This window comes from Mustela putorius, unplaced genomic scaffold (assembly GCF_011764305.1).
Source record: "Mustela putorius furo isolate JIRA1106 unplaced genomic scaffold, ASM1176430v1.1 tig00003896_pilon_pilon_pilon, whole genome shotgun sequence".
Taxonomy (NCBI): domain Eukaryota; kingdom Metazoa; phylum Chordata; class Mammalia; order Carnivora; family Mustelidae; genus Mustela; species Mustela putorius.
Genome location: NW_025422045.1, coordinates 668,485 through 694,112, shown reverse-complemented (window position 1 = coordinate 694,112; position 25,628 = coordinate 668,485). Strand labels below are relative to the sequence as shown.

General features: G+C 35.8%; 1 protein-coding gene across 3 annotated transcripts in view; it reads right to left on the bottom strand.

The window, feature by feature from the left end:
• The window catches only part of TEX9 (testis expressed 9), a 66,353-nt gene extending 43,496 nt beyond the window's left edge, over positions 1–22,857 (bottom strand). For all 3 annotated transcript variants that reach the window (XM_004779201.3, XM_013049289.2, XM_013049290.2), the window contains exons 1-9: positions 22,690–22,857; positions 22,495–22,586; positions 15,283–15,346; positions 13,284–13,363; positions 7,634–7,679; positions 6,585–6,667; positions 4,737–4,915; positions 1,822–1,904; positions 1,237–1,410 (exon numbers count right to left, since the gene is read on the bottom strand). In XM_004779201.3, the coding sequence (XP_004779258.1) occupies positions 1,237–1,410; positions 1,822–1,904; positions 4,737–4,915; positions 6,585–6,667; positions 7,634–7,679; positions 13,284–13,363; positions 15,283–15,346; positions 22,495–22,586; positions 22,690–22,758 (870 nt within the window). In that variant the 5' untranslated portion in view covers positions 22,759–22,857. The remainder of the gene's footprint in view (positions 1–1,236; positions 1,411–1,821; positions 1,905–4,736; positions 4,916–6,584; positions 6,668–7,633; positions 7,680–13,283; positions 13,364–15,282; positions 15,347–22,494; positions 22,587–22,689) is intronic.
• Between the last annotated feature and the right edge of the window lie 2,771 nt (positions 22,858–25,628).

Below are 25,628 nucleotides of genomic sequence, written 5' to 3'. Positions count from 1 at the left end.
TAATATAAGTTTTTTAATGAGACAGCTTATTTAAAATATATTATCCAGTTAGATTTGACACCAAAAGCACAAACAACCGAAGAAAAATTAGATACACTAGATTTCAAAATTTAAAAATTTTGTGCTTCAAAGGACACTGTAAAGAAAATGAAGAGACAACCCTAATAATAGGAGAGGTATTTAGAAATCATATATGTGATAAGAGACTTGTATTTAAAATATATTAAAAAACATTTACTACTCAGTAATTTAAAAATTCCAATTTAAACAGTGGGCAGAGAATTTGATCAGACATTCTCCAAAGAAGATATACAAATGGCCAATAAACATATGAAAAGATGCTCAATATCTTTAGTTATCAGAGAAATGCAAATCAAAATGATTCAACCACCTCACATGGGCTATAACCAAAAAGATAATCTAACATGTGTTAGTAAGAATGTATAGAAAATGGAATCCTTGCACACTACTGGTGGAAATGTACAAATCATACAGCTAGTTGGAAAATAGTCAACAATTTTTCAAAAGGTTAAAAACAGGGTTACTATATGATTCAATGATTCTACTCTAAGGTATATACCCAAGACAAATGAAAACATATGTCCACACAAAAACTTGTATGTTAATGTTCACAGAAGCATTATTCAAAATAGCCAAAAAGTGGAAATGACAGAAATGTCCATCAACTGATAAACAGATGCTTTATATCCATATAAGGGAATATTACTTTATAAAAAAGAATGAAGTATTGATATGTACTACGACATGGGTGAACCTCAAAAACATTCTTAAAAGATGTCAGTCACAAAATACCTCATATCGTATGATTCTACACATAGCATGTCCACGTGTCCAAAAGAGGCAAATCTACCAACAGAAAACAGATTAGAAGTTGCCTAGAGCCGGAGGGGACTGAGAGAAGACTGGGGGGTACAGTGGCAAAAGGGTATGGAGTGTCTTTTTTGGGGTGATGAAAATGTTCTAAGACTCATCATGGTGACAGCTACATAGTCCTTGAATATATTAGAAGCCACCGACTGTATATTTCAAAAAGGTGATTCATACTGCATGTGAACTGTATTTCAATAAAGCTATTAAAAATATTCTTATAGGTGAAAGACTTTTTAGTAAATATTAACAAAATAACTGAACAAAAGTGGTGCCCACACAAACATGTAACTTCAATGTTTTATAGTATATTTAACATTAGGTCCAGAAAGCAAGCAAAATTATTACCTTTTCTACTGAAGACAGCTGTTGCTGTAATCCATCACATTTTTTATTCAGCTCTTCAAAAAGAGTTTTATATTTTTCTGTTTGAGACTGTTGCAAATTAATTGTTCGTTGCTGTCTCACACGATCTTCTTCAAAGTTTTTTATTTGAGACTTTAAATCCTGAATTTCATTTTCCTATATGTAGGAAATTATAGATTATATGAAAAAATGCAAAAGGTTTGGTATCACAACATAAAGCAGAAAACAAAATGGAGCGTCATATGATTTGAGATATTTATATACATTCCACAAAGAAAAACAAACTACATTCCATTTTCATCCTCAAAAACGGAAGTCAGATGTTTTATTTTTATTTAATAGCTTACATTTGTAAATCTTATACAGAAAATTCTAACTGCTAACAAGTATTTAACTCTAGCTCAGAGAAAAATTCAACATCTCAAAATAGAATAAAATTCAGTATTTACATACAATTAATTCAAAATTTAACTGTAAATTACATCTCAATGAATACATTTTAAAAATAATTGAAACTGCTCCTAAAAATCTTTGAATATTAGAGAATTTATTTTGAGAGGTTTTTACCTTTTTATTGCATTCATATACAACATTATCCAATTCTTCCTGCATAACACGGAGTTTGGCCTTTAGAAATCTGTTCTGGGCTTCTGCAGATTTAAATAATTACATTTATTGTCTTTCACTGAATTTAAGATCAATTGCAAGACAGACCATTATTTTATGAGGAAAAACTGTGGAAGATGGGGAATTTATCAGGAGATCCCTCTCTGCGAACACTAAAGACACTAAACACCCATACTATAAAGATAAATGAAAAACAAATCCACCCAACAGAGAGGAACTGTTCACATCTCAGCCTGAAACTGAGTAAAGAAAGAAAAAAACAACCAAAAACTCTCCTGAGAATCTGAACCACAATCCAGTACTCACATTAAGTCTGCAGATTCAATGTGTACTTTACCAACATGATTCAAAATACCTCAGTCAGAATTTAAAGGGGTTTCAGGCTGGTAATGTCCCTAGGTGTTTGGCAGAAACAAATATAAAACCTCTCTAGCAAAACTCAACTTCAATCTCAGCCATTGGGATTACAAAATACCAGTGACCACAACACATATCCCGATTTCACAGAAGTTAAAATGTAGTCTATGTGCTTAAGAAGCAAAGAAATACCTTACTGCTGAAGCTTTCTCCCACAGTCCCTAAGATCTACCTTTGGTATTTCATTGCTACCTAAAAATCTTTATTCAGTGATATCAGCAATAAATCTTTGATATTTCCAGAACTATATAAGTAAATAAAGTGAAAAATGAACTCAAAACTCACTCCATAATTCATTTGATTATTTATCTAAAAAATATCTATTAAGTCTCTGTAATGTCCCAGGCATAGTAGGGAAAAGACAAGCTTTGCCTTCATGGATCTTATCCTGAACAAACACTCTGAATTGTCTCTGAAGAGTCATTAGGATATATCCCAACAGAGCACAAAACATCTCCATACACACTTCCCACTCCAAAGCTCTTCTTACTAAATGCTCCCAGTGTTACCATGGAGCTAATTAATGGTGACTGGCTCTAACCTACCTAGACCTCTTTAGTCTCAAATCTCCCCTCAAGCCTCTCATGTACAGGATAGAAGGGAAATGATACATTTAAAAATGTGTAGTTTGCAGTAGCAGGTCTGCAAAGGAGGAAGGAGGAAGAATGGGAGAGCATGACTTGACCATCTCTTTCTCTCCCTCAACTAACCTCAGTGTCACAAAGGAGCTGAACGCTCTCACCTCTGCAGGCCCAGAGCATTAACTTCCCATGCCCATCTCCCTCTGACTTTAGTCCTAGAGAGCAGCATGTGCTACTAAGCTACTTTTGATCTTTTCCTCTTGCCTATATAGCTATTCAGGCAATCATATGGAGTAAGAGAAAACTCCCCCAGAAGGGGCGATACCTTGGCCAAATAGTCTGGAAAGGGAAGGCAGGGAGGCAAAGTGGCCAAGAGATGCTTCAGCAATAAAAAGGAAGTAGCAATTTAAGGTAGTTTGTACTGGTTCTATGTATCTAAAAGCAGGAATAATTCTAACAGGGCCATGGGTGACTGTGTCCTGAAGAACAGTCAAGGTGTGACCACTGTGTCCTTGAAGGCGTCTTGACAGAGACATAAAGGCAACTTCCTGCTTCACTTAACTTCTCTTCTGAAAAGTACCCCCAGAAAGCTTAGATAAGTCAGTAAATGTAATAAATTCATAAATAAGTTGCTCATTTATGACTAGCATGTAGCAAAATAATCATTACACATATAAATTGTTATGGTTTTCACAGAATCAACAGAATTTTAAAGATAATCTTATGACTATCTCATACAAACTGCTATATTTTGAAATGAGGAAACTGCTATTATAGAGAGGCTAAGTGACTTGAAGTCACAAATATAGTTCAGTACTAACCATGTTCAAATACAGGTAATTGTCTTATTCTGTTTATAAACACATGGGTAGCTCCTCACAAAATCAACAGTTCTAGAGGCATTACTGGTAACTAAATTCTGTTTTTAGATGATCTAAACTTAGTATTATTTTTCAAAGTGATATGCAGAGAATGAGTTTATAAGAAAGAAAATTACATTTACTAGAAAACTAATGTGATTATTTTAACTGATGCCACATCAACCATTCATTTATCCTTTGAACATGCAGTAAGTAAAATATAATATCAATAAATGAAAGAAATTCAAAGAAATACTGGATTTAAAAAATTATTTTAATGTGGGGCGCCTGGGTGACTCAGTTGGTTAAGCATCTCTTGACTCTGGCCATGATCTCAGAGTTGTGAGATGGAGCCCTGCGTTGGGATCTGCACTGGGCATGAAGCTTGCTTAAGATTCTCTCTCTCCTTCTCTTTTTGCCCCCCCCCAAATTATTTTAATGTTTTAATGATAAGCTATGGGGCATGTTAACCTTAGTTGCAATGTTATTAATGAAACTGATACCATATAGCCTTTTTTGTTTTTTTTTTTAAAGATTTATTAAGGTGGGCAGGGCCAGGGAGAGAGAAAGAGTCTCAAGCAGACTCCCCTATGAGTGTGGAATCTAACACAGGGCTCAATCCCAGCGCCCTGAGATCATGCCCTGAGCTGAAATCAAGAGTTGGTTCTTAACCAACTGAGCCATCCAGGCACCCTCCATATAGTCTTTTTCATTTTTACTTTTTATAATGGAAAATGTCAAACATATGTAAAAGTAGAGAGATTATATCAAAGAAAAAACCACTTTCCCATCACCCATATTCAACAATTATCGACTCAAAACCAATTTTATTTCACCTATAATTCCACTCAGTCTTCCTACCATCATGTCCCACTAGAGGATTTTTTAAACAAATGCAAGTTATCACAATACATTTTTTAAATGCAAAAAAAAATTGATCCTAAATACCTTTTTCTAAGTAACTGTGATATAAGGATAAAAAGAAAAGAAAGCTTACCTATTCCAATGTCGTTACTAACACCACAAAAAATATCATCATCTATACAATCAGGCAAACCTTCTTCCTCGAGTTGCCCTTCAATTTTGCTAATTGTTTTTGCAAGAGAAAAGTCTGAGAAATCCTCTGGAATAGCAACATCATTGGCAGTCTGTACATCAGAGTATTTCAACTTTATACTATAAATAAACACACACATATATGTACACATTCATATATTATATACAATGTCAATATATAAAGGAGATAGGACTTTTTTATTCAAATAACAAAGCAGATCAGAATTATTAATTTTAAACTTATGATAAAATCTATAATTGACACCTTCAAGGATGATATTATAAAAGACTTACTTGACTTTCAATTTTTATGAATCACACAGCTAACAGAGTTAGAGAAGGCTTATGAAGCCAGTTTGTCTAGACATTGCCTCCAAACAAGTAAACGTTAAAACTCAAGAGTGCTGAACTTAGCCTCCCAGGTCAAATCCATACTGTCGCTTTTATATTACACGCTGCTCAAGAATAACTACATAAATTGACATTGCTTCTAGCCATCATTCTGCAAACACTAAATAATACCTCTTAAGAAAAAAATTAGAGTGAACAGCTATTAGCTCAATCAAAATCAACTCATTTTTTCCACCTAAAGAAACATAGCCCAACCAGAATCAAAGCCAACAAAAAAATTAGATTAGATTTTTTAAAAGATTTTATTTATTTATTTGACAGACAGAGATCACAAGTAGGCAGAAAGGCAAGCAGAGAAAGAGAGAGAGGAGGAAGCAGGCTCCCTGCTGAGCAGACAACCTGAAGCGGGGCTCGATCCCAGGACCCTGAGATCATGGCCAGAGCCAAAGGCAGAGGCTTAACCCACTGAGCCACCCAGGTGCCCCTAGATTTGATTTTCTTAACAAGGAAAGAAATATGAAATAAAAGTCACTAGTAAAGGCATTAAGGAGTGGGCCAGCCCTAATCCATTAAGTTTATGGTTCTGAAAACCTTATTTTTAGCTTTTTACTTAAAGCCTAACTTACTTTTACAACATAAGCAAGGCCTTCAGAATTTTGTTCAGAAAAACAATCTTTTATTTAAAAAGTAATTTTGAAGTCTGAAAATAAGATAAGCAGTTCTGTTAGTTCTCTTTTCTTCTATTTTAGATTTATTTTCTCTTAATAATTGCTTCATTCTTTTTTCCTTCTTTTATTCAAAAAACAAAAAAGTTATTTAGCCAATTAAAAGACACAAACATTAACAAAGAGTTTTCTAGGAGTATAATGTAAATTATCATTTTGGGTAAGTTACACATTTAATAAAAAGAAGCTGGTTGGTATAATACATGGCATGTGTGACCTTCCTTTTTTAGGTCTCCTATTCTAAAGAGCATCTTGGTCCCCTTTACAACTTAAAATACTAAGAACAGTCTTGAATTATTTCTCACCAAAAACAACAGAATGTAAATTACAATGATACGATAGTCTTACTTAGAGCACACTAGATCATTCTGTATGTCAATATATGCAATAATGTACAGTGTTCTATTAAAAGCTCATAAAAGTACACTTGTCAGAGAAGGACACCTATGTTCTAGTCTAAGTTGTAAGAAAATATTTAACACTTAAAATTTTGAAATGTGGTGATTTTGCTTAAGAGAAAAACATGAAACATTTAGTAACTGTTATAAGACATTTCTGAGTAGAACATGTTTTAAATTATTCAATGCAGATAAGATAAACACAGTGTAAGGTATAAAAAGATCTGGAGAAACCAATAGAGCTTAATAATTAAAATGATGGTACTGTGAATCATCAAACTAAAAAAGGAAAATAATTTTAAAACTGTACTATACCTTGAATTTGTTTTTCTTCCTTTATTTGCAGAGCGCAGTTTGTTTGGAACCTTGTTTACTGCATCAACATTTTTGGTCTTTGGCTACATCAAAAGAATTAAATTACTGATTAATTAGATTCTAATCATTTGTCATGAAAAGCAATTTTGTAATATACAGAACTGTGAGTTTACTACACAGAAGAATTGCTATTTTCACGTTATTAATCAAATTATATTTTAAAGAATCCCAGAAATGTATAGCTGGAAAAGACCTAGATATCACTAGCACTAACAGATTCAATGATAAGGAAAATGAGCCTCCAAAATTCAAGGATATTCAGCTAGCTAGTGAACATTACACTGGATGTTCTGGCTCACAGAATTTAGTTCTCCTCACTGATCATTTCCCAGATTGACCCGCACATATACCATTCCGTTGGCCTAGATCCCAGCAGGTGGGGAACTTGTAGATCCCAATTTGCCTAGCACCTGCAAGAGTGTTCTATCTATGCACTGTAAATATCTAAATGAATAAATAAACCTCTCAAATTACCACCTTTGTATAGAAATACTTTTCTTTTTTGGGTGGTGTATGTGGTAAATTTGGGCTTCAGAGAGAAAACTAAAAATGCTTAGGTTACAGATTCATTTTAATTAGAATTTTTTCCAATATATATCCAAACTGTTCAGTGAAAGTATGAGGCAAAAAAAAGCATTCAAATTTATTTTATGAGCAACATGAAGGCATCTAAGTATCAAGGCTTATACTCTATTTCTATAGTCATACTCCTCCGTTTTATTCTAAGAAAAGTCTAAAAAATAACCTAAACTCTACAGAATGTAATTATATTTATAGAAAGTTTAATTTTTTAAAAACATTTTATTTATTTATTTGAGAGCCCACAAGCAGGTGGAGCAGGAGGTAGAGAAAGAGGGAGAAGCAGGCTCCCCACTGAGCAGAGAGCCCAGCACAGGGCTTGATCCCAGGATGCTGGATCATGACCTGAGCTGAAGGCAGAGGCTTAACCAACTGAGCTACCCAGGTGCCTCAAAAGTTTGATTTCATACCTTAGTTTCTGAATGCAGATGAACTATCTCTTCAGACAACAGATCTCTACAGACCAAAAATAAACATTATACATTAATAATAGATGTTACTAAACAGAGACACAATAAAATTCAACAGTAATTATATCTAAAAGGGAAAACAGATAATTGGCAAGTAGACATTTCTATGATTCTAGTTATGCACATGTCAACTAATTTTGATAAGTGTCACAAACAAAAGTTTTTGGTTAAATAATTCACTTTTGAGAAGATATACTATGAGTATTTTTGTAGGGAAATAGAGCACAGATTTTAACAAATAAAAATCATAAGGAGTGATTATTGGTAACCCACAGGGATTATTGATTTTACAAAATGATTCACTACAAGGCTTTTAGTGTGAGCTCATCCAATGTTATCCTTTGAAATGTATTTAAGTACGTGGTCACTGTCTGTTTTCCCCATTACACTGTGAACTCCATGAGGGTAGGAATCATGTCTGCCTTGTTTGCTCTATGCCTAGTACTTGGCATGGTACCTAGCATATGAGCTCTTAAACGGTCACTGGGTATTTGTTAAATGCATGAATAAATGTATCTAAAATATAACTCATTTTTTTAACATTTCACATTCCTTTTTTATTGAAGTGTAATTGACATACAATAGCCTATTAGTTTCAGGTGTATGTCATAGTGATTCAGTATTTTTATATATTACAAAATGGTCCCCACAACAAGTCTAGTTACCATCTCTTACCACATAAAGCTGTTATAGTATTACTGACTACATTCACTGGACTGTACATTACATTGCCATGACTAACTCATTACTGGAAGTTTGACCTCTAAAATACACTCCTTTTTGTGCAGTTTTCAAAATATGTTTTTATTTAAAACAAAGAGTGTTTATGGGGTCTTGCACTTTATGGCCCGTGGGCTGAATCCACCCACAACCATTCATTTCACATTCATTTTCTCACTGTAACAGCAAAGTTGAGTAGTTATGACAAAGACTGTAAAGCCCACAAATACAAAAATATTTATTATCTGGCTCTTTATTGGAAGAGTTTGCCTACACCTGATCAATTGTCTTGACTATCCCTATTACCTGTATTAGCATTTTTGAAAATCTACCATGTTACTATCTATTGTTGCTGTTAAAAACCAAAAAACCAAAACCAAAACAAAACCAAACAAACAAAAAAACTCCATCATATCCCCTGAGAATTCATAACCATAATAAGGACACAAAAACAAAATTACTTCCCATCATATGCCACCTACTCAACTAGTAATACATAAGTTATTTCAATATTAAACACAAACAGATACTTAGAGAGTATCATATACAACATTTTAAAGAACTAGAAATAGCTCTGGAAAGAAAAAAAGGCGGCTTTCAAAATACCTTAAAATTACAGACTTAATCATTCTCACATACGACATTAAAATGTTACCAAATCTCTGCTCAGCAGGGACCCTGCTACCCCCTCTCTGCCGGCCTCTCTGCCTACTTGTGATCTCTCTGTCAAATAAATAAATTTTTAAAAATAAAATAGAAAAATAAAGTTACCAACTTTTCTACAAATTTTAAGTGTCCTCTTTAATGGCCTTCATATCAAATTAATATTTGCCACTTCCTTACTTTTCTGCATCTTCCACCTCCCATCCCCGATACACATATGTATCAGCCAAAAGACATTTAACGGTTATCAGTCTCCCTCAGGGTTAGGAGAGTGACATTATTTTGTCAGTGTAGTTCCATGAATAATGAACTAAAACACTGTATTCTACCTATTTTTGTTACACTTCTCCAGGAAAGGTTTGTGTGTAACATAGCAAATGATTTGTGTGGTAAATCTTGCTTCCAGCAGACTGAAGGATATGTATGTTATGCTATTAGGAAACGAGATTCTGGTTTCCTGACCATATTGTTTGGCAGAGTAACCTTGAATGTTGAAGATTTATTATAATATATACTGCCTGACCACCATCATTTACACAAATGATTGTTCTAAGCTAAAATGGATTGCCTCTTTACAGAATTACCTCCATCTTCAGCAACTTCCAACTAATAGTCAAGGGGCATGTTTCACGTGGTAAAAGCCAGCTGTTCAAATAGTAGCATTTCTTTAAAAAGCCACCTGATCAAGGTAAACAGAGGTGTCATCACCACTCTGCACTTAAGGAAAATTTAGTGAAAGGAAACCAACAGATTTATTTTTATACTTGTGAAATCAGTCTCTCACTTGCTTCAATAGAATCTAGAGATTAACTGTTGTTACCATCATTTCAGTCTTTCACTTTACTTGATAAAATGTGTGCCTAATCTTTGTAATCCAAATTTTGGAATCTTAATAATTGCTAAACATCATTTGTCATAAAATATCAGAAAGCATTACATGTAATAAGGATATGTAGTTTCATGTGTATAATGATATAAAAAATTTTAAATACACTCTTTTTAGATTTATAGTTCTATACATGTTTTTAACGATTTATTCATTTTTAGAGAGCAAAAGAGGACGTAGGTAGGGGGAGGGGCAGGGGAACAGAAACTTTCAAGCAGACTCCCCACTGAGCAAGGAGCCAGATGAGGGGCTCAATCCCATAAGCCAAGAGATCATGACTGAGCAGAAACCAAGAGGACATGCAACCGACTGAACTACCCAGGCACCTCTACAGTTCTACAGATTTTTTTTAAGGTTTTATTTATTTGTCAGAGAGAGTGAGAGAGACAAAGACAGAGGGAACACAAGCAAGGGGAGTGGCAGGCAGGGGGAGAAGCAGGCTTCCCAGTTGAGCAAGGAGTCCAATGTGGAACTTGATCCCAGGACCTGGGATCATGACCTGAGCCGAAGGCAGGCACTTAACCCACTGAGCCATCCAGGCGTCCCAAACAATTCTGTAAATTTTAACAAATTTTATGGTCATGCAGCCACCACAGCAACCAAGACAGAGAATATTTCCATCATCTCCAAAAGTTCCGTTGTGACCCTTTGTAATTTCCTCCCCTCCATCACACACAGCCACTAATCAGATTCCGTTCCTATAGTTTTACCTTTTCCAGAATGTCAAATAAATGGAATACAGGGGGGAAAAGAGAGGCAACCCAACCAGAGAATAGACTTCTAACGCTAGAGAACATACTAATGGTTATTGGAGAGGAGGAAGGCAGGGGGATGGACTAAATGGGTGATGAGTATTAAGGAGGGCACTTGTGGTGAGCACTGAATGTTGTATATGTGATGAATCACTGAATTCTACACCTGAAATTAATATTACACTGTATGCTAACTGGATCTTAAATAAAAGCTCAAAAAACAAAACAACCCTTGAAAATAATGGAATCACACAGTACACATATGTTTTAATCTGTGTTCTTTCACTTAGCTTCCATGTTGTCACTGCATCAGTAGGTCACTGCTTTTTACTGCCAAGTAGTTCCATTGCATGGATATACCATAATCTGCTTATCCTATCTGTTCACCACTTGATAGCTGAGCTATTGCCAGTTTTTGGCAATTATGCATAAAAGTGCTATAAACATTCGCATACAGGTTTTCACTTGGACATGTGTCTTCACTTCCCTTGGGTAAATACCTAAAAGGGAACTGCTGGATCATATGCAGTACTTTTAAGTAAATAATGTCCCAATATTTCAAGTATGAGCTAAATACACTGCTGCTTAAGTAACACATTCCTTTTTTGTTTGTAAGCCCCGTAAGGTGTTAAACGTTCTATCCTGTTACAGCCTGCTTCTTCATCTTAGAAGACTGGGAGGACCTACAGCTGTTTTGAGATTTAAACAGTCACAGTTTCAGTCTATCATTCAAAGTTTATTAGTGGGCACAACTCCCCCCAAAATTAGTGGATTTCACATCTGATTCTGGTCAGTTCCATGTGCCATTACTCTAGCCACAGTTCCTTCCAAGACTATATTTCTTTATACTGAACATCTCACCCACTTTAATAATGGCTTACTTTGAGATTGTGAGGCTTCTATGGGGAGACTATACCTTTAGGCAGAGCTTTGCCCGGAGCCATTTTATCAAATTGGAAGTTTCACTAGGTGCCATTCAAAATGATCCTTGCCCTGAAGAACCTTAATCCATTATAAAGTTTTATTAATAGCATGAAGACCACATCTCTAGTCTCATCTTTGCTTCAAGGCTGAGCTTTAATAGACTTTTGTTCCTCAAAGACTTTCTCAATTTTATCTCGTAATTTTTTTGGTCGAAAAGCAGATAATCCTACAAAGCAACGGTAATCAAGACCACGTGGTACTGGCATAAGAACAGATATATAGATTAATGGAATAGAATTGGGAGTCCACAAATAAAACCACATGCCTCTGGCCAGCTAACTTCTGAAAGACTGGCAAGAGCATTCTGTGGGGAAAGAATACAACTAATAATAACAGCACATCCTACTCATATTCTGTTTTCCAACCTCTTTCTCTGAGAGCACAAGTTCATTTGACATCTGTCCTGCCTTTACCAAAGGTGGCAGTTTTACTAAACCCATTGTCTTGACATTAATAGTGCTTCTCTACCTTTCCTGCCTCCAGGATCAGTTTCCTTGCTGGCTACAACCTAACTACAAAACAAAAGCCACACTTTCCAAGTTTTTGTCATATGGCACCTGATTCTCAATACCAGTTGCTCTATTATTAGGATAAGTAGGAAATCAACCCCCAAATTTTGGTGGCAGTAAAGAGGGATAGAGAGCCCTTTTTTCCCCATAAGTTCCACATGGTCACCCAGAGACTAGGCTGGGAGGTTTCATCAACTACATTTTCACTGATCATGGCTGAGAAAGAGTCAGCTGGAGGTTCAAAATACAACTCCTATCTGCTGGCTTGGAAGAGAATAATCTGACTTTAGCTCATAGTAAGAGACTTAGAATGTAGACTAAACACCATTGCCTATGCTGTAGGATTTTATAGTAATATTCACACAGATCCTTTGTTTTCCTAAATACATCTTGATACCCTATTTTTTGGGAAGGTTTTATTAATTTATCAGAGAGACAGCCCAAGGAGGGGGCAGTGGCAGGCAGAGGGAGAAGCAGGCTCCCTGTCGAGCAAGTAGCCCAATGTGGGACTCAATTCCAAGACCCAAGGATCATGACCTGGGCCGAAGGCAGACACTTAACTGATTGAGCCACCCAGGCATCTTGACTCCTTTTTTTTGACATACCTGAAGTTCACATGAAATTCAAGGAAAAAAAGATCTATTTTATTTTTACTAACATTTTAATCTAATTTTCATATGAAATTTTAAAAGAAAGGTAGTATACTATTTAAGAACAGGTTCAGAAATCTTTACCAACTATGGTTTGCATCTCGGTGAAATCACATATAATCTATATATCCTTGGGCAAGCTACTGAGCTTTGCTAAGCTCCAATTACCTCATTTGTAAGATGAAGACAATAATATTTGTATCAAAATAATACTTCGAGGACTAAATGACATAAAGTAGGTAAAGGGTTTACATCATGTCTGGTTCATATAAGCCTCGATTCTATTAGTATATTATATATTACATTATTTTTCATTAGTATATTATATATTACATAGATTTCTAATACATGCAAAAAAGACTTTACATGACAAAAGATCCACATACATCATCCAAAAATGGTGTTTTGAGAATTTAAGTTACTTACCTTAAACTGCAATTCTCTTCCTTTTCATAGGATTTAATTTGTGTTGAAACCGGCCTTGATTGTACTTCTTGGTGATCTCTCTAGTTAAATGAATAAAGATAAATAATATAGAGAGAAACCACAAAACCAGGATATTGTCAAGTCCCTTTCTGATCATTAATCATTTCAGAGTTGTCCACAGCTTCCATGAAATCAAGGCGTAGAACTCAAATGCTATGTATGGTATGAGTATAAGGTCTGTAACAATGTAGTTTCACCTTTCATTCATTCTGGATTCAGAAAGTCAATTCTAAGGGAAAAATGTATCAATGCCTTTATCTGATCTTATCAACCTCCTGCTTGCCCACTACATCAGTCTTCCAATTTGTGTTAACACACAAAGGAAATTAGACTCACAAGAAATTAGAGCATAAGTTCATTTAATGGGTGGAAAAACTTGTCTTAAATTGGGCAAAGCTCAATTTTTTTTTTTTTTAAAGAGAGAGAGAATGCACTTGGGTGGGGGCAGAGGGGGAGGAGCAGAGGGAGAGAGAGAATCTTAAGGACGCTCCACACCCAGTGCAGAGGCCAACCCAGGGCTCGATCTCACAACCCTGACATTATGACCTGAGTAGAAATCAAGAGTCAGGTGCTTAACTGACTGAGCCACCCATGCCCCAGAGAGCATCAATGTGAAGACCATGAAGCACTAAAGCACCAAGAGCACTAAGAGTGAAAGCTTTTGGCAATGATACTGAAGTGAACTAAAGTGAAAATGAGTGAACAAAAATTCAATGCAGCAAAGTTATATCCATTAGCTTCCGTGGGGCAGGAATGTCCTCTCCCTTTACCCCACACTTCCCAGGCTTCTACCCTACTCTTTTAGGAAGTGGAAAGGGAATCATCCTTATTAGAGGATTCTCGGAGCAGAATGTATAATGAGTCCTTCATTCTCCTCTAACACTGGGTTTGTTAATTATTTTCCTGCTCTTTGACACTGGCAAAAACTAAAAGATATAATAAAAATTTATTATTTATTCTATTTTTATTTTTTATTTTTATTAACATATATTGTATTATTTGCCCCAGGGATACAGGTCTGTGAATCATTAGGCTTACACATTTCACAGGACTCATCATAGCACATATCCTTCCCAATGTAAAAATTTATTTTTAATAAAATATTTGATTATAAATGAAACTAGCAAATCTGTAACCATTATCTATATTACCTGAAATATTCTTATTACAAAACTAACAAATAATGATGGATCTGTAAAAGGCATTAAAACAAATTTTTGCCTATTTTTCACTACCACCTCCAAGGAGGATGGGTGGAGAATTTAAAAGAAAAAAATATAATTTTTTAGGGTAAAAAAGTAAAAATTGAAAAAAGTTTGAAAACAGCTACTTTCTTTGTCTAAGGAATACTACTATAGCCTATCAATAAATAATGGGAATGCTAATTCTTAAATTGCTGCTTAAAGTTGGAACAACCAATCTGGCAGCCAGAATGGGGCAAAATATACTGACTTTGTCTAGTGATATAACTTCACTACATTTTTTTCTAACTATAAATCTGACTAGTCTAGCCCTAAAAATTTGAATTAAATCCAACTGCAGAATTTAAGAAACAAATTATCATGAGTATTAGTGATAATTGTTATCCTTTATTCAACTTTTGTCCTGAGCCCATTTTATGTCTAACCTTACTGAATTACCAGCATTTATTCTATACATCTACTCTCAAATATTAATTTTAAAGTAGTGGGAAAGATTATTAAATATCAATGTTCTTACTAATTAGATGGTTGGGACATCTAAATGGAAAACACTTTTTCAGTGGCTTTTAGGAAATGTGTGCATATCAGAAACACAAGTGCATATATGCATCTATTCATATATTCATATTCAATCTGTGATAATTCATTGACCTAAAAATTTATGCTTTGGGCACTTTAGAAAGTTAAAAAAAAACTAGCACTCGTAGGAAATAAATAATAATCGCGCATTCACTTACTATTACTTCCTCAGCTTGTCGAACCAGATCAGCTGTTTTTGCCTCTAATTCTGCATTCAAGCGCCTAAAAGCAAAAAATAATTTAGTATTTGAGATATACTGAAGATTCTAACAAAAATAAAAGTAATTAAATTTCAATAACTACACTTTAACTGATCGAGAAATGCCAAAACATTCACATGACCTTTTTACTCTAAAATTACCATTACTATTAGAACACTTACCTCCAACTCATGATCTTTTGTGGTAGAAATTCAAACACTAACTCTTGGTCTCTGGCCCTCACTTCAAGTGTAATGATTTATTTGGGTAGAATAAATTGGATAGGTTGAATTCAGTTCCACCATTCATCTTCATGGGATTAACTCCAAATGGGGGCAGGAATGAGGCAGGATGGGGGAGAGGCCTACTTTGGTGTGGGGGTGTTGCTGCAACTGGGGAGGTAAATCTGGGGTTTAGTGAGCAGGGCTAATGTGGCCCACATCTCAGTTACTTCAGTATCAGCTTCAGAAACAAAGGTGCTTGTTTGAACCACCACCTGCCACTCCTTTTCCTCCCCTCTATCTATTTGGAAGCTGGCAAAGAACAGGAGTACTATATGGCCCAACTTGAATGGAAGAATGGCAGTATCACTAAAGGAAATGGTTTTTAAAGATAAAATTGCTCATAATCCTATCACCATCATCTAAATGTTCCTATTTTTCATATCCCTTCTAATTTTCACCTATACTATGTTTTCCCATACTAATATAGAAGGAATTGTTTAGCTCTGCATAATCTATAATCCATGCATTAAACAGCTAAACAATATTGTAATGAGTTGCACTTAATATAATGTACTCAACTGTTCCTACTGTCAAAGTCCTTTTTTCACTTTTAAAGGTTAACATGATAGTAAACATCTTCAACAGCATAAAACTTTTGAGTTTTACTCATAGCTCACATTTCTAGACCATCTAGGCTCTTTTGAAATTATATGAAAGGAACACGTAGAGCAATTTTTAAAACATCTTGTTTTACTTAAATAGGTGAGTCAGAAATAACAAAAATCACTGACAATCCCCACTCCCAGGGGGAAAAAAAAGTAACACTATATCCCTTCTTAAAACAGCCTAATGTTCTAAGAAATATTTTACATCTTAGGATGAGTTAATCAAAAGAAAAATATTTAATAAAGACTTGAAGTTGCAGTTAATATGCCATTACTTTATTTTTCGTATTCCCTTAACAAGAATCACAAGAACTTAAATAGAAGCTTCTGGTCAATACAGTATTCTGAGGTGACACAGAACACTATTCTGCTTCAAACCAATGGACGTGTTGGATAAAATGTAATGTAGGAAATACTGCTAATCTCCAGCTCAGGCAAGGGAAATACCCTGGCACTAAAAATAAAGCAGCAACTCAAAGTGAGAGCAGTAAACAGGAACAGAAGCCAAAAGTATCTAACAGCTAAAAACTGATGCATGTGTGGGAGTCATGAAAGGCTACACCTGTGAAACACAGACTACAAAAACACCCCTAACCTTAGGTAAACGGAAATGAAACTGGAGCCTTGGGTGGAAAAGACTCTTGTGAGCAAACACAGCAAATTCATTTACTCAGATGGTATAGAGACCCTATGCCAAATTTTAGTACAGAAAGCCACACCAAAACCACACCACACCAAAACTCTGATTACAAAAGAACACTGAATTTAGAAAAGAACCAAACAGAATTACATAAATGAAAAACATAATCATTGCACTTAAAAACTCAAACTCAATGGATACACTGAACAATACCATGAACTGGAAAGGAAATGAGTGAGAAGACAGGAGAAAATTCACCTAAAGGAGATAGAGAAACAAAAAGATAAGAAAATAAAAGAGGTTAACATGCATTGAAGAGAGACTATAGGACAAAGACAGATGTCTAATTACCTAATAGAAGTTGCAGAAGGAAATTCCATAGAAAGGGAATGTCAATAATGAATACTGAGAGTTTTCTTAAATTGAGGAAAGATATGAATCTCAAGTAGAATTAAGAAAACAGGGCGCCTGGCTGGCCCAGTTGGTAGAGCATGTGACTCTTGATTTTGGGATTGTAGGTATGAGCCCCGCACTGCACGTAGAGATTACTTAGAAATTACATCTTTAAAAAAAGAGAGAGAGAAAGAAAGAAAACAAGCCCACACCTGTATACATCATAGTGAAATTGCAGAGCTTCAATGACAAAAATAATCTTCAAGTTACCGAAGGAATTATTATAAAAGAACCAAGAAAAATAGTCTACTGGCATTATGTTCTAAAAACCTAAGATGGTTTTTCAACATCTCTAGATTCCAATGGACAAATAAGTGTTATCTTTAATGGACTGGGGAGGAAGAAAACAGACCATTTAAAATCCTATGTGCAGCAGGGTACCTGCGTGGCTCAGTGGGATAAAATCCTATGTGCAGCAAAACTCATTGAAAAATAAATGTCATGTAACAAAATTTTCAGAAAAGAGCAGACTCAAAAGTAATGAAGGGTCTATACTTCAGGAAGGAAGAAGCTGAACCTGCAAAAAAAATCATGATGAGGAAAGAAACCTGAAAATATGATAAATCCAAATTAGTACATAATATAAAAATGTTAATGATAACCTGGATAAACAGGAAGTAAATCATTACCTAACCTAACAGATGGGAAAACCAAGTTCAAGTATTTTAAGAGCCTTCCAAACCAGAAAAAGAAAAATAAAAATATAGCAAAAATTCCATCAATCCAACAGAAAACAGAAAAAATAAAGAAAAGCGGTAGTAAAAAGAAAACACAAAAAATAAGATTGCTCAAATAACTTCAAATTAATAACCCAATAATATAAATAAACTCACCTATCAGAAGGCAGAAATGATTAGACAGGACATAAAAAGGATGCTGTTAAAGCTAAATGACATAAGAAGCTTGTAAATAAAGGAATAAAAAAAATGGCTGTGAATAGTAAGGAAAAGAAGAATTCATCTAAAAGATTTAAGTAAATCAAGCAATATAGCATCCAAGCAAAAATGGACACAATTATAAGGAGAATTTTTTAAACTACAGTTATAGTTTATTTTAATTCACCTCTAATAGGAATCAGCAGAGCTAGCAGGGAAAAAGGTGAGGATACTGATGTTATGGACAGCCAAATTAATTGGCTTGAGCTAAGAGATTCATCAAATAGTAAATATCCTTCCTATGAAGAATACGTGAACATTTACAAAAGTTGACTATGTACTGCTCACAAGTTTCAATATATTTTTAAAAATCAGTAGTAAATAATTCTCTGATCATAGTGCAATTAAAAATAAATTTAGAATAACAAAAATAAAACAAGCAAATACCCAATATGCTTGGGAACTAACAAAACTCCTAAATAACCACAACGAAAATCATAAATTATTTAAAACTAAATAACCACAAAAGAAATACATATCAAAACAGCTCCTGAAATACAAATAAGCTGTAGTTGGAGAGAAATTTACAGAAATTAAATGTATTTATTAAAAAATAAGAAAAAACTAAAAAACAAAATAAAAGTAAACTAAATATAAATTAGAACTAAACTAAAAAGTAAAAAAAAAAATCCACCATAATTAGAAGAGCTAAAGCCCAATGAAGTTTTAAAAAACTACATAGATTAGCAACAAAATCAAAAGCTAGTTCTCTGAAAAGACCAATAAAATAAACCTTCCAGCAAGATGGATAAAAAGACAAAAGTAAATAATACTGGAAAGCTTCAAAAAGATGTGTATAAGATTACAGACAAGACTTAAAACTTATAAGGTATACACACACACACACACACACAGGAATATTATTCAGTCATAAAAAAAGAATGAAATCTTGCCCTTTGCAAGATCTGGATGGAGCTAGACAGTATTGTGCTAAGTGAAATTAAGTCAGTTAGAGAAAGACAAATATCACATGATTTCTCTCATATGTGGAATTTAAGAAACAAAACAAATAAGCAAACAGGAGAAAAAGAGAGAAAGAGAAACCAAGAAACAGATTCTTAACCAGAGGGGAGGGCGTGGGAGGATGGGTGAAACAGGTGATGGGGATGAAGAAGTACAATTGTTGTGATGAGCACCAGGTGATATATGGAATTGATGAATCACTATATTGTGAACCTGAAATGAATATAACACTGTATGCTAACTATACTGGAATTTCAAAAAGCATTAACTATTATTAAAATGAAAAAAATTAGCATATTAGAGCATATTTATGCTATTACCTTTTAAAACCTACATGAAGTGGACATTTTTCTAGAAAACTATCAAATAACCAAAATTTATTCTGGAAGCACTAGTACATTTAAACAAATGAATAATCTTTAATGAAACTGAATTGATAGGCAAAAAAAATTCTATCAAAAAAATACATCATACTCAATTTCACAATTTTAACCAAAATGTAGATGATCCCTGGTTACAAAACGCTTCCAAGAACAGAAAAAATAAAAAAGGAAAACTATTCGGTTATTTCATGCGGCTAGGAGAATAATCAGAAGGAAAAGAACAAGATAGAAGTATAAGGCCAATCTCACTTTTGTTCAAAGATGCGAAAAACCTATATAAAGTTATAGCAATCAAATCCAGCAGTCTTTAAAGAAAAATTAAAAATCTGCTTAGTAGTTCAATATATTAAAACATTAAATGTGTGTGTGTGTGTGTGTGTTTGTGTGTGTGTGTTTGTGTGTGTGTGTGAGGGACAGGGCATTTAATCACCTAAATTAATTTGGGAAAAAAGTTTTGATGAGATTTAACATTCATTCAAAATAGGAATTAAAGGAAATAATGTCCTTGTAAATTGTAAATGTAATTGTAAATGTAATTGGCATTTATGGGCATGGGCTATAGGGAGGGGTGGGGCTTGCCCTATCAGCTATCAGGACATTTAAAACAGATGTCACATAGTCTTATTGTTTAGCTTTCAGGTTTTAGAACATAGGCATGAAACATGGAAAACCTACTGACTTGAGCCATCAGCATATTCTGTAATCTATCCTTTCAGTGATTATTTCCTCCAAATATTCGACAAGAGCTGATTATAGAAGATTTTGGATTGGGATTCCCAAGAAGTGCTGTGTTCTGCTGAATGAAGACATCCCATATATGCTTACTACCAAGAACATATGGCTTAATACTCTCTTATTAACTCATTTCTGCCTACAAGAATGGCCAGACATTTTACTCTTCTGCATGGCACAGAAGTAGTCTACAGTTTCAGGCTGAGCCTGGGAGCTCCTCTGTTCATATATGCCTCAGATCTGCACACCCCAGTAAAGATAAAAGAACAAGTAACAACTGGCCACCTTTACCACAAAATGATTTCTGCTGAAATAGAATAGATTCTGTAGATGTCTTTAAGATGATTTTAAGCAGGACCATAACAACACACCAGAGCCAGGTGCAAAATATACCCTTAAGTAAATTGATTTAACCTAACCAGTGCAGGCATTTGGTGCTATCTGGTATATGGTAAAGAAAATAACCTTTTTTGGTTGGGCAAGCTAATTCAGACCTGAGCAAGGACAAGAGATCAGTTGCTTAGATACACTTTTGAGCTCATTTTATTAAAAAGACTCATTTAATTAAGTAGAGGAGAATGATTATCTTCCTATTTGCGATGGCAAATTAACAATTGCCTAGTTTATCAAAAGACAGTACAGTTCCATTTTAACTTTAAATATGCTTTAGTTTTATAAAATAAGATAAAAGCAGAGAGGGAAGCAAAGCATAAGAGATTCTTAAATACAGAGAACAAACAGGTTTGCTGGAGGGGACGGGCTAGGTGGGGGGATGGGCACTAAGGAGGGCACTTGTTGAGATGAGCATTGGGTGTTACGTGTAAGTGATGAATCACTAAATTCTATTCCTGAAAGCAATACTACACTGTATGTTAACTAACTTGAATTTAAAAAAGAGTAAACTGGTCACCTGTTTAGTGCCCAGTTTAGTGGTTCAGTGGGTTAAAGCCTCTGCTCAGGTCATGATCCGGGAGTCCTCAGCTTGAGCCCCGCATCTGGCTCTCTGCTCCGCAGGGAGCCTGCTTCCTCCTCTCTCTCTGCCTGCCTACCTGTGTCTAACAAATAAATAAATAAAATCTTTTAAAATAATTTAAAAAATAAAAATAAAAAAGAGTAAATTGGTCAGAAAATAAAAATAAATATGCTTTAAGTATAGATCATGTGGTAACTTTATGTTAAACAATATGAAGTAGTGCTACAATGTTTCTCAAATTTTAATTTAAATTAGGTAAATTATAAAGAAAATGAGTTGTTAAAATAAGGGTATTTTATAAGGGTATATGCAATGACAATAGACTTGGCCTCTGACTTGAAGAATTTACAGACCAGTGGAGGAAACAGACAAAAAGTACACTAACAAATTAATGTGTAACCATTATGCTAACTGCAAAGAATATGAAGTCAGTAAAAAAAGAGTAACTAGAAAGCTTAACATAATTCAGGAAGACCACGCTTAGCATTACAGGTGGAAGGCTGGAGTATGACTGCCCTCAAGGGAAAAGCCTGAGAAACTCAGAAGGCCTCTGAGGCAAAAAAAAGAGAGGGCACCAGATCAAACAAGACACAGGAGTCAGATCTAACCGACTTACTAAAGTGCAGCAGGGAACCACTGCAAAGTTTCAGGCAAAAAACTGACTTGATCAAATTAAATGATTACCTTGGTTTCTGTGCGAAAACTGTGGGATGAAGAGGGAAATAGTCCAAGAACGAAAGCACGTGTTGTCAGAATAGGTGTAATTACACTGAGAGACGAGAAGGAAAGGACAGCCTCCTACCACCACCAATGTGGAGAGAACGGGAATGCCAACCGCACGGAGGAGGAGTACGCTTTCAGTTTAGAAACCAAGCCTAGGAGAAAGTCACAAAATTAAACTTCCAAGAGCTCCCAATTAAATGGGTTTTCTTGAACTGGAAACTATTTGGCAATTCCTGCTAGCCAAATCACCTCTAGCAGTATCATTTTGCTGATGAACACGTTTACTTGGGCTAAATTTTCACCCCTTTCAAACACCTAGGAAGTGAGCCAAGAAGAGATGAAGACGAGCGAACAGGATGTTGAAAGGAGAACGAACAGTGAGGGATCCCAAATACCCAGTCAGTCACCACGAAAGTACTTGTAAGCAACCTCATTTGGGTAAAAGAAAGAAGGAAAAACTGAACGGCCTAATTTCTTACTTATATTCTTCCTCCCTGGCTAGGAGGTCCCGTCCAGACGCTGCAGGTTGCTGAACGCGCGGCGGGAGCGGAGCGCCTGAAACGCTCCGTCTCTGTAAAAGAGAAAGAGACTTTCAGACCCGAATTTAAATGAGGTCCCGCGTTCTCTGGCCGGCTAAGAAGCTGGTCGCTACCCCGGAGTCTGTTTGAACTGACCCGAGGACCAACACTTCGCCCCGCCATCTTTCGGGACCACGGACGCTGTAACCGAGGCAACGAGCGCATCTTCCCGCGAGATTTATCACATCCCGGACAGCACAGCGCCTTGAGCGCAGACTCCAAACTCTCCTGGGCTCTCGGCGGAGAGCCGCTCGAGGATGGGGTGGGGCCTGGGGGCAGGGGAGTGGGCGGACCGCGGGACTGTGGGCGGAAAGGGCGACCGCACCTGTGCACTGCCCCAGTAACCAGAGAAGCCTCCCCGGTGCTTCCGCTTGGAAATTCTTAAAGCTGGGGTTGGAAAGGTTTCAACCAAGGCAGGCAGATTCGTTTCTAAAACTCTGTAAGAAGCTAGCTAGTAAAGCCTCTACTCTTGTGCTTTTCCAAATATATTGACCACTTCGACCTCCATCTGTTGTTGCTGTTGTTGTTTAAACGAACTCTTCGTTGGAATTCTAAGTTTTAATTTCTCACATTTATTTATAGCATGATTAAGGGCTCGGTCTCTCAAATCAGTCATCCTAAGTTCAGGTTGTAGGACCTAACAAGGTCCTGGCTCTGCCACTTACTAGTTGTTTAGTCTTGGGAAAATCACTCTGTATCTTGGCTACTTCACCTACAGTATGGGGGTAAGAATAGTGGCCATCTCATAGAGTTACTAGGAGAAGTGAATTCATGATTAGGATTGTGGCTGAAACACAGTAAGTGGTTAAATTTCCCAGCTCTTTTGGGATAAAATTTTGAGAGCTCAGAAGTAAACCTTCACATTTAGGGTGTTAGCCTTAAAAGATAAGACTGTTTTATTTTAGGAAAAATGGGTTTATTTGGGAATAGCAGAGAACTGCAATCTGGAACAAGTAAACTGAAGCAGAACTATAGGCCAAGTCCACGGAACAAAAGCGAGAACTGCTCTCATACAGGAAAGGGGGATGTTGAGAAAGCTATTACAAACAACAGTCCATTGACATAAACTGGGAGTTTGCAGTATAATGGCTTTCCATTGGCTGAGCAGTGACAGCCTCTTATTGGCTGGGCTGTTGCCAAAGTATGAGGAACACCCTTCCTCCTACTGGGATAGTAAAGAATATCCACGTGCAAGTAGGCCTCTTCCTGTTGGAATTTGAGAGCTCCCCCTACTGGTCTCCTGACTCCATTCTAAACAAAGTTTCCTTTTATTAATTTTCACAAAAGTTAACATTTGGCAAGGGTGCCAAGACCATTCAGTGGGAGAAAGAATAATGTCAACCAATGGCACTGGGATGAGTGGATATGCACATGAGAAAGAATGAAATTAGACCCCTACCTCACAATGGGTATAACAACTGGCACAAATTGGATCAAAGACCTAATCTTAGATAATACTATAAAACTCTTCAAAGAAACCATGGGTGAAAATCTTCATCTCCTTGAATTAAGAAATGCTCTCTTGGGCGCCTGGGTGGCTCAGTGGGTTGGGCCACAGCCTTCGGCTCGGGTCATGATCTCGGGGTCCTGGGATCAAGTCCCGCATCGGGCTCTCTGCTTGGCGGGGAGCCTGCTTCCCTCTCTCTCTCTCTGCCTGCCTCTCCGTCTACTTGTGATTTCTCTCTGTCAAATAAATAAATAAAATCTTTAAAAAAAAAAAAAAGAAATGCTCTCTTAGCTATAACACCAAAACCAAGCCACAAAAGAAAAATCAATAAACATAATCAAATCAAATACATTTTGTTTCAAAGGATACCATAAATAAAGTGAAAGATGAACAATAACAAGAGTTGGGAGAAATTCAAACCCTCATACACTGTTGGTGGGAATATAAAATCGTGGAACCACTGCAGAAAACGGCCTGGCAGTTGCTCTTAGAGTTACCATATGATCTAGCAACCTACTTCTACGTATATACCCAAGAAAAATGAAAACATACACCTTCACAGAAAGTTGCGCACAAATATTTATATAGAAGCATTATTCAGAATAGCCAAATGGTAACCCAAATGATCATAAACTGATTAATGGGCAAATAAGAGTGATATAATCATAGAATGAAATACTATTCAGCACCAAAAAGGAATAAAGTACTGATACATACTACAATATGAACATTGAAAACATGAAGTGTGAAAGAAGCAATTCACAAAAGACCAAATATTATATTATTCCATTCCAATATAACCACCTATTACAAGAAATGTCCAGAATAGAAAAATACATACAGACAAAAAGTAGATTACTGGTTGCCTAATTTGAAAGATGATGGGGGATTGGCTAAGATATTGCAAGGTTTTTTGGTGGGGGTAATGTAAATGGACTAAAATTGATTGTGATGATGGTTGCACAACCTTTTGACTATATTAAAATCCAATGAGTAGTACACTTTATATGGGTGAATGGTAGGTACGTGAAATACATCAAGTTGTTAAAACATTAAAAAAATTATTTTTTTCTAAAAGATTTTATTCATTTATTTATTTGACAGGCAGAGATCATAAGCAAGCAGAGAGGCAGACAGAGAAAGAGAGGTGGAAGCAGGATCCCCACTCAGCAGGGAGTCCAACGCGGGGCTCGATCCCAGGACCCCGGGACCACGACCTGATCCGAAGGCAGAGGCCTCAATCCACTGAGCCACCCAGGCGCCCTCCCCAGAAACAAGTTATTAAAAGGAAAAGTTAAAGGGATGGACAAGAGTACACCATACCAATGCTAGTCAAAGGAAAGTTGGAGTAGCTGTATTAATTTCAAGCAAAGCCGACTTCAGAACAAGGAAAATTATCAGCAACAAAAAAAAAGCATTACATAAAGAGTTTAACACCGCATGGAGACATAACAATCCTTAATATATGTGCACCAAACAATTTAGTGTTAAAATGCATGAGGCAAAACCTAAAAAGACTGCAGAGTTAAAGATAAACCCACTAATATATTTGGGGATTTTGGTACCCTTTTTCAATAATAGAGAATTT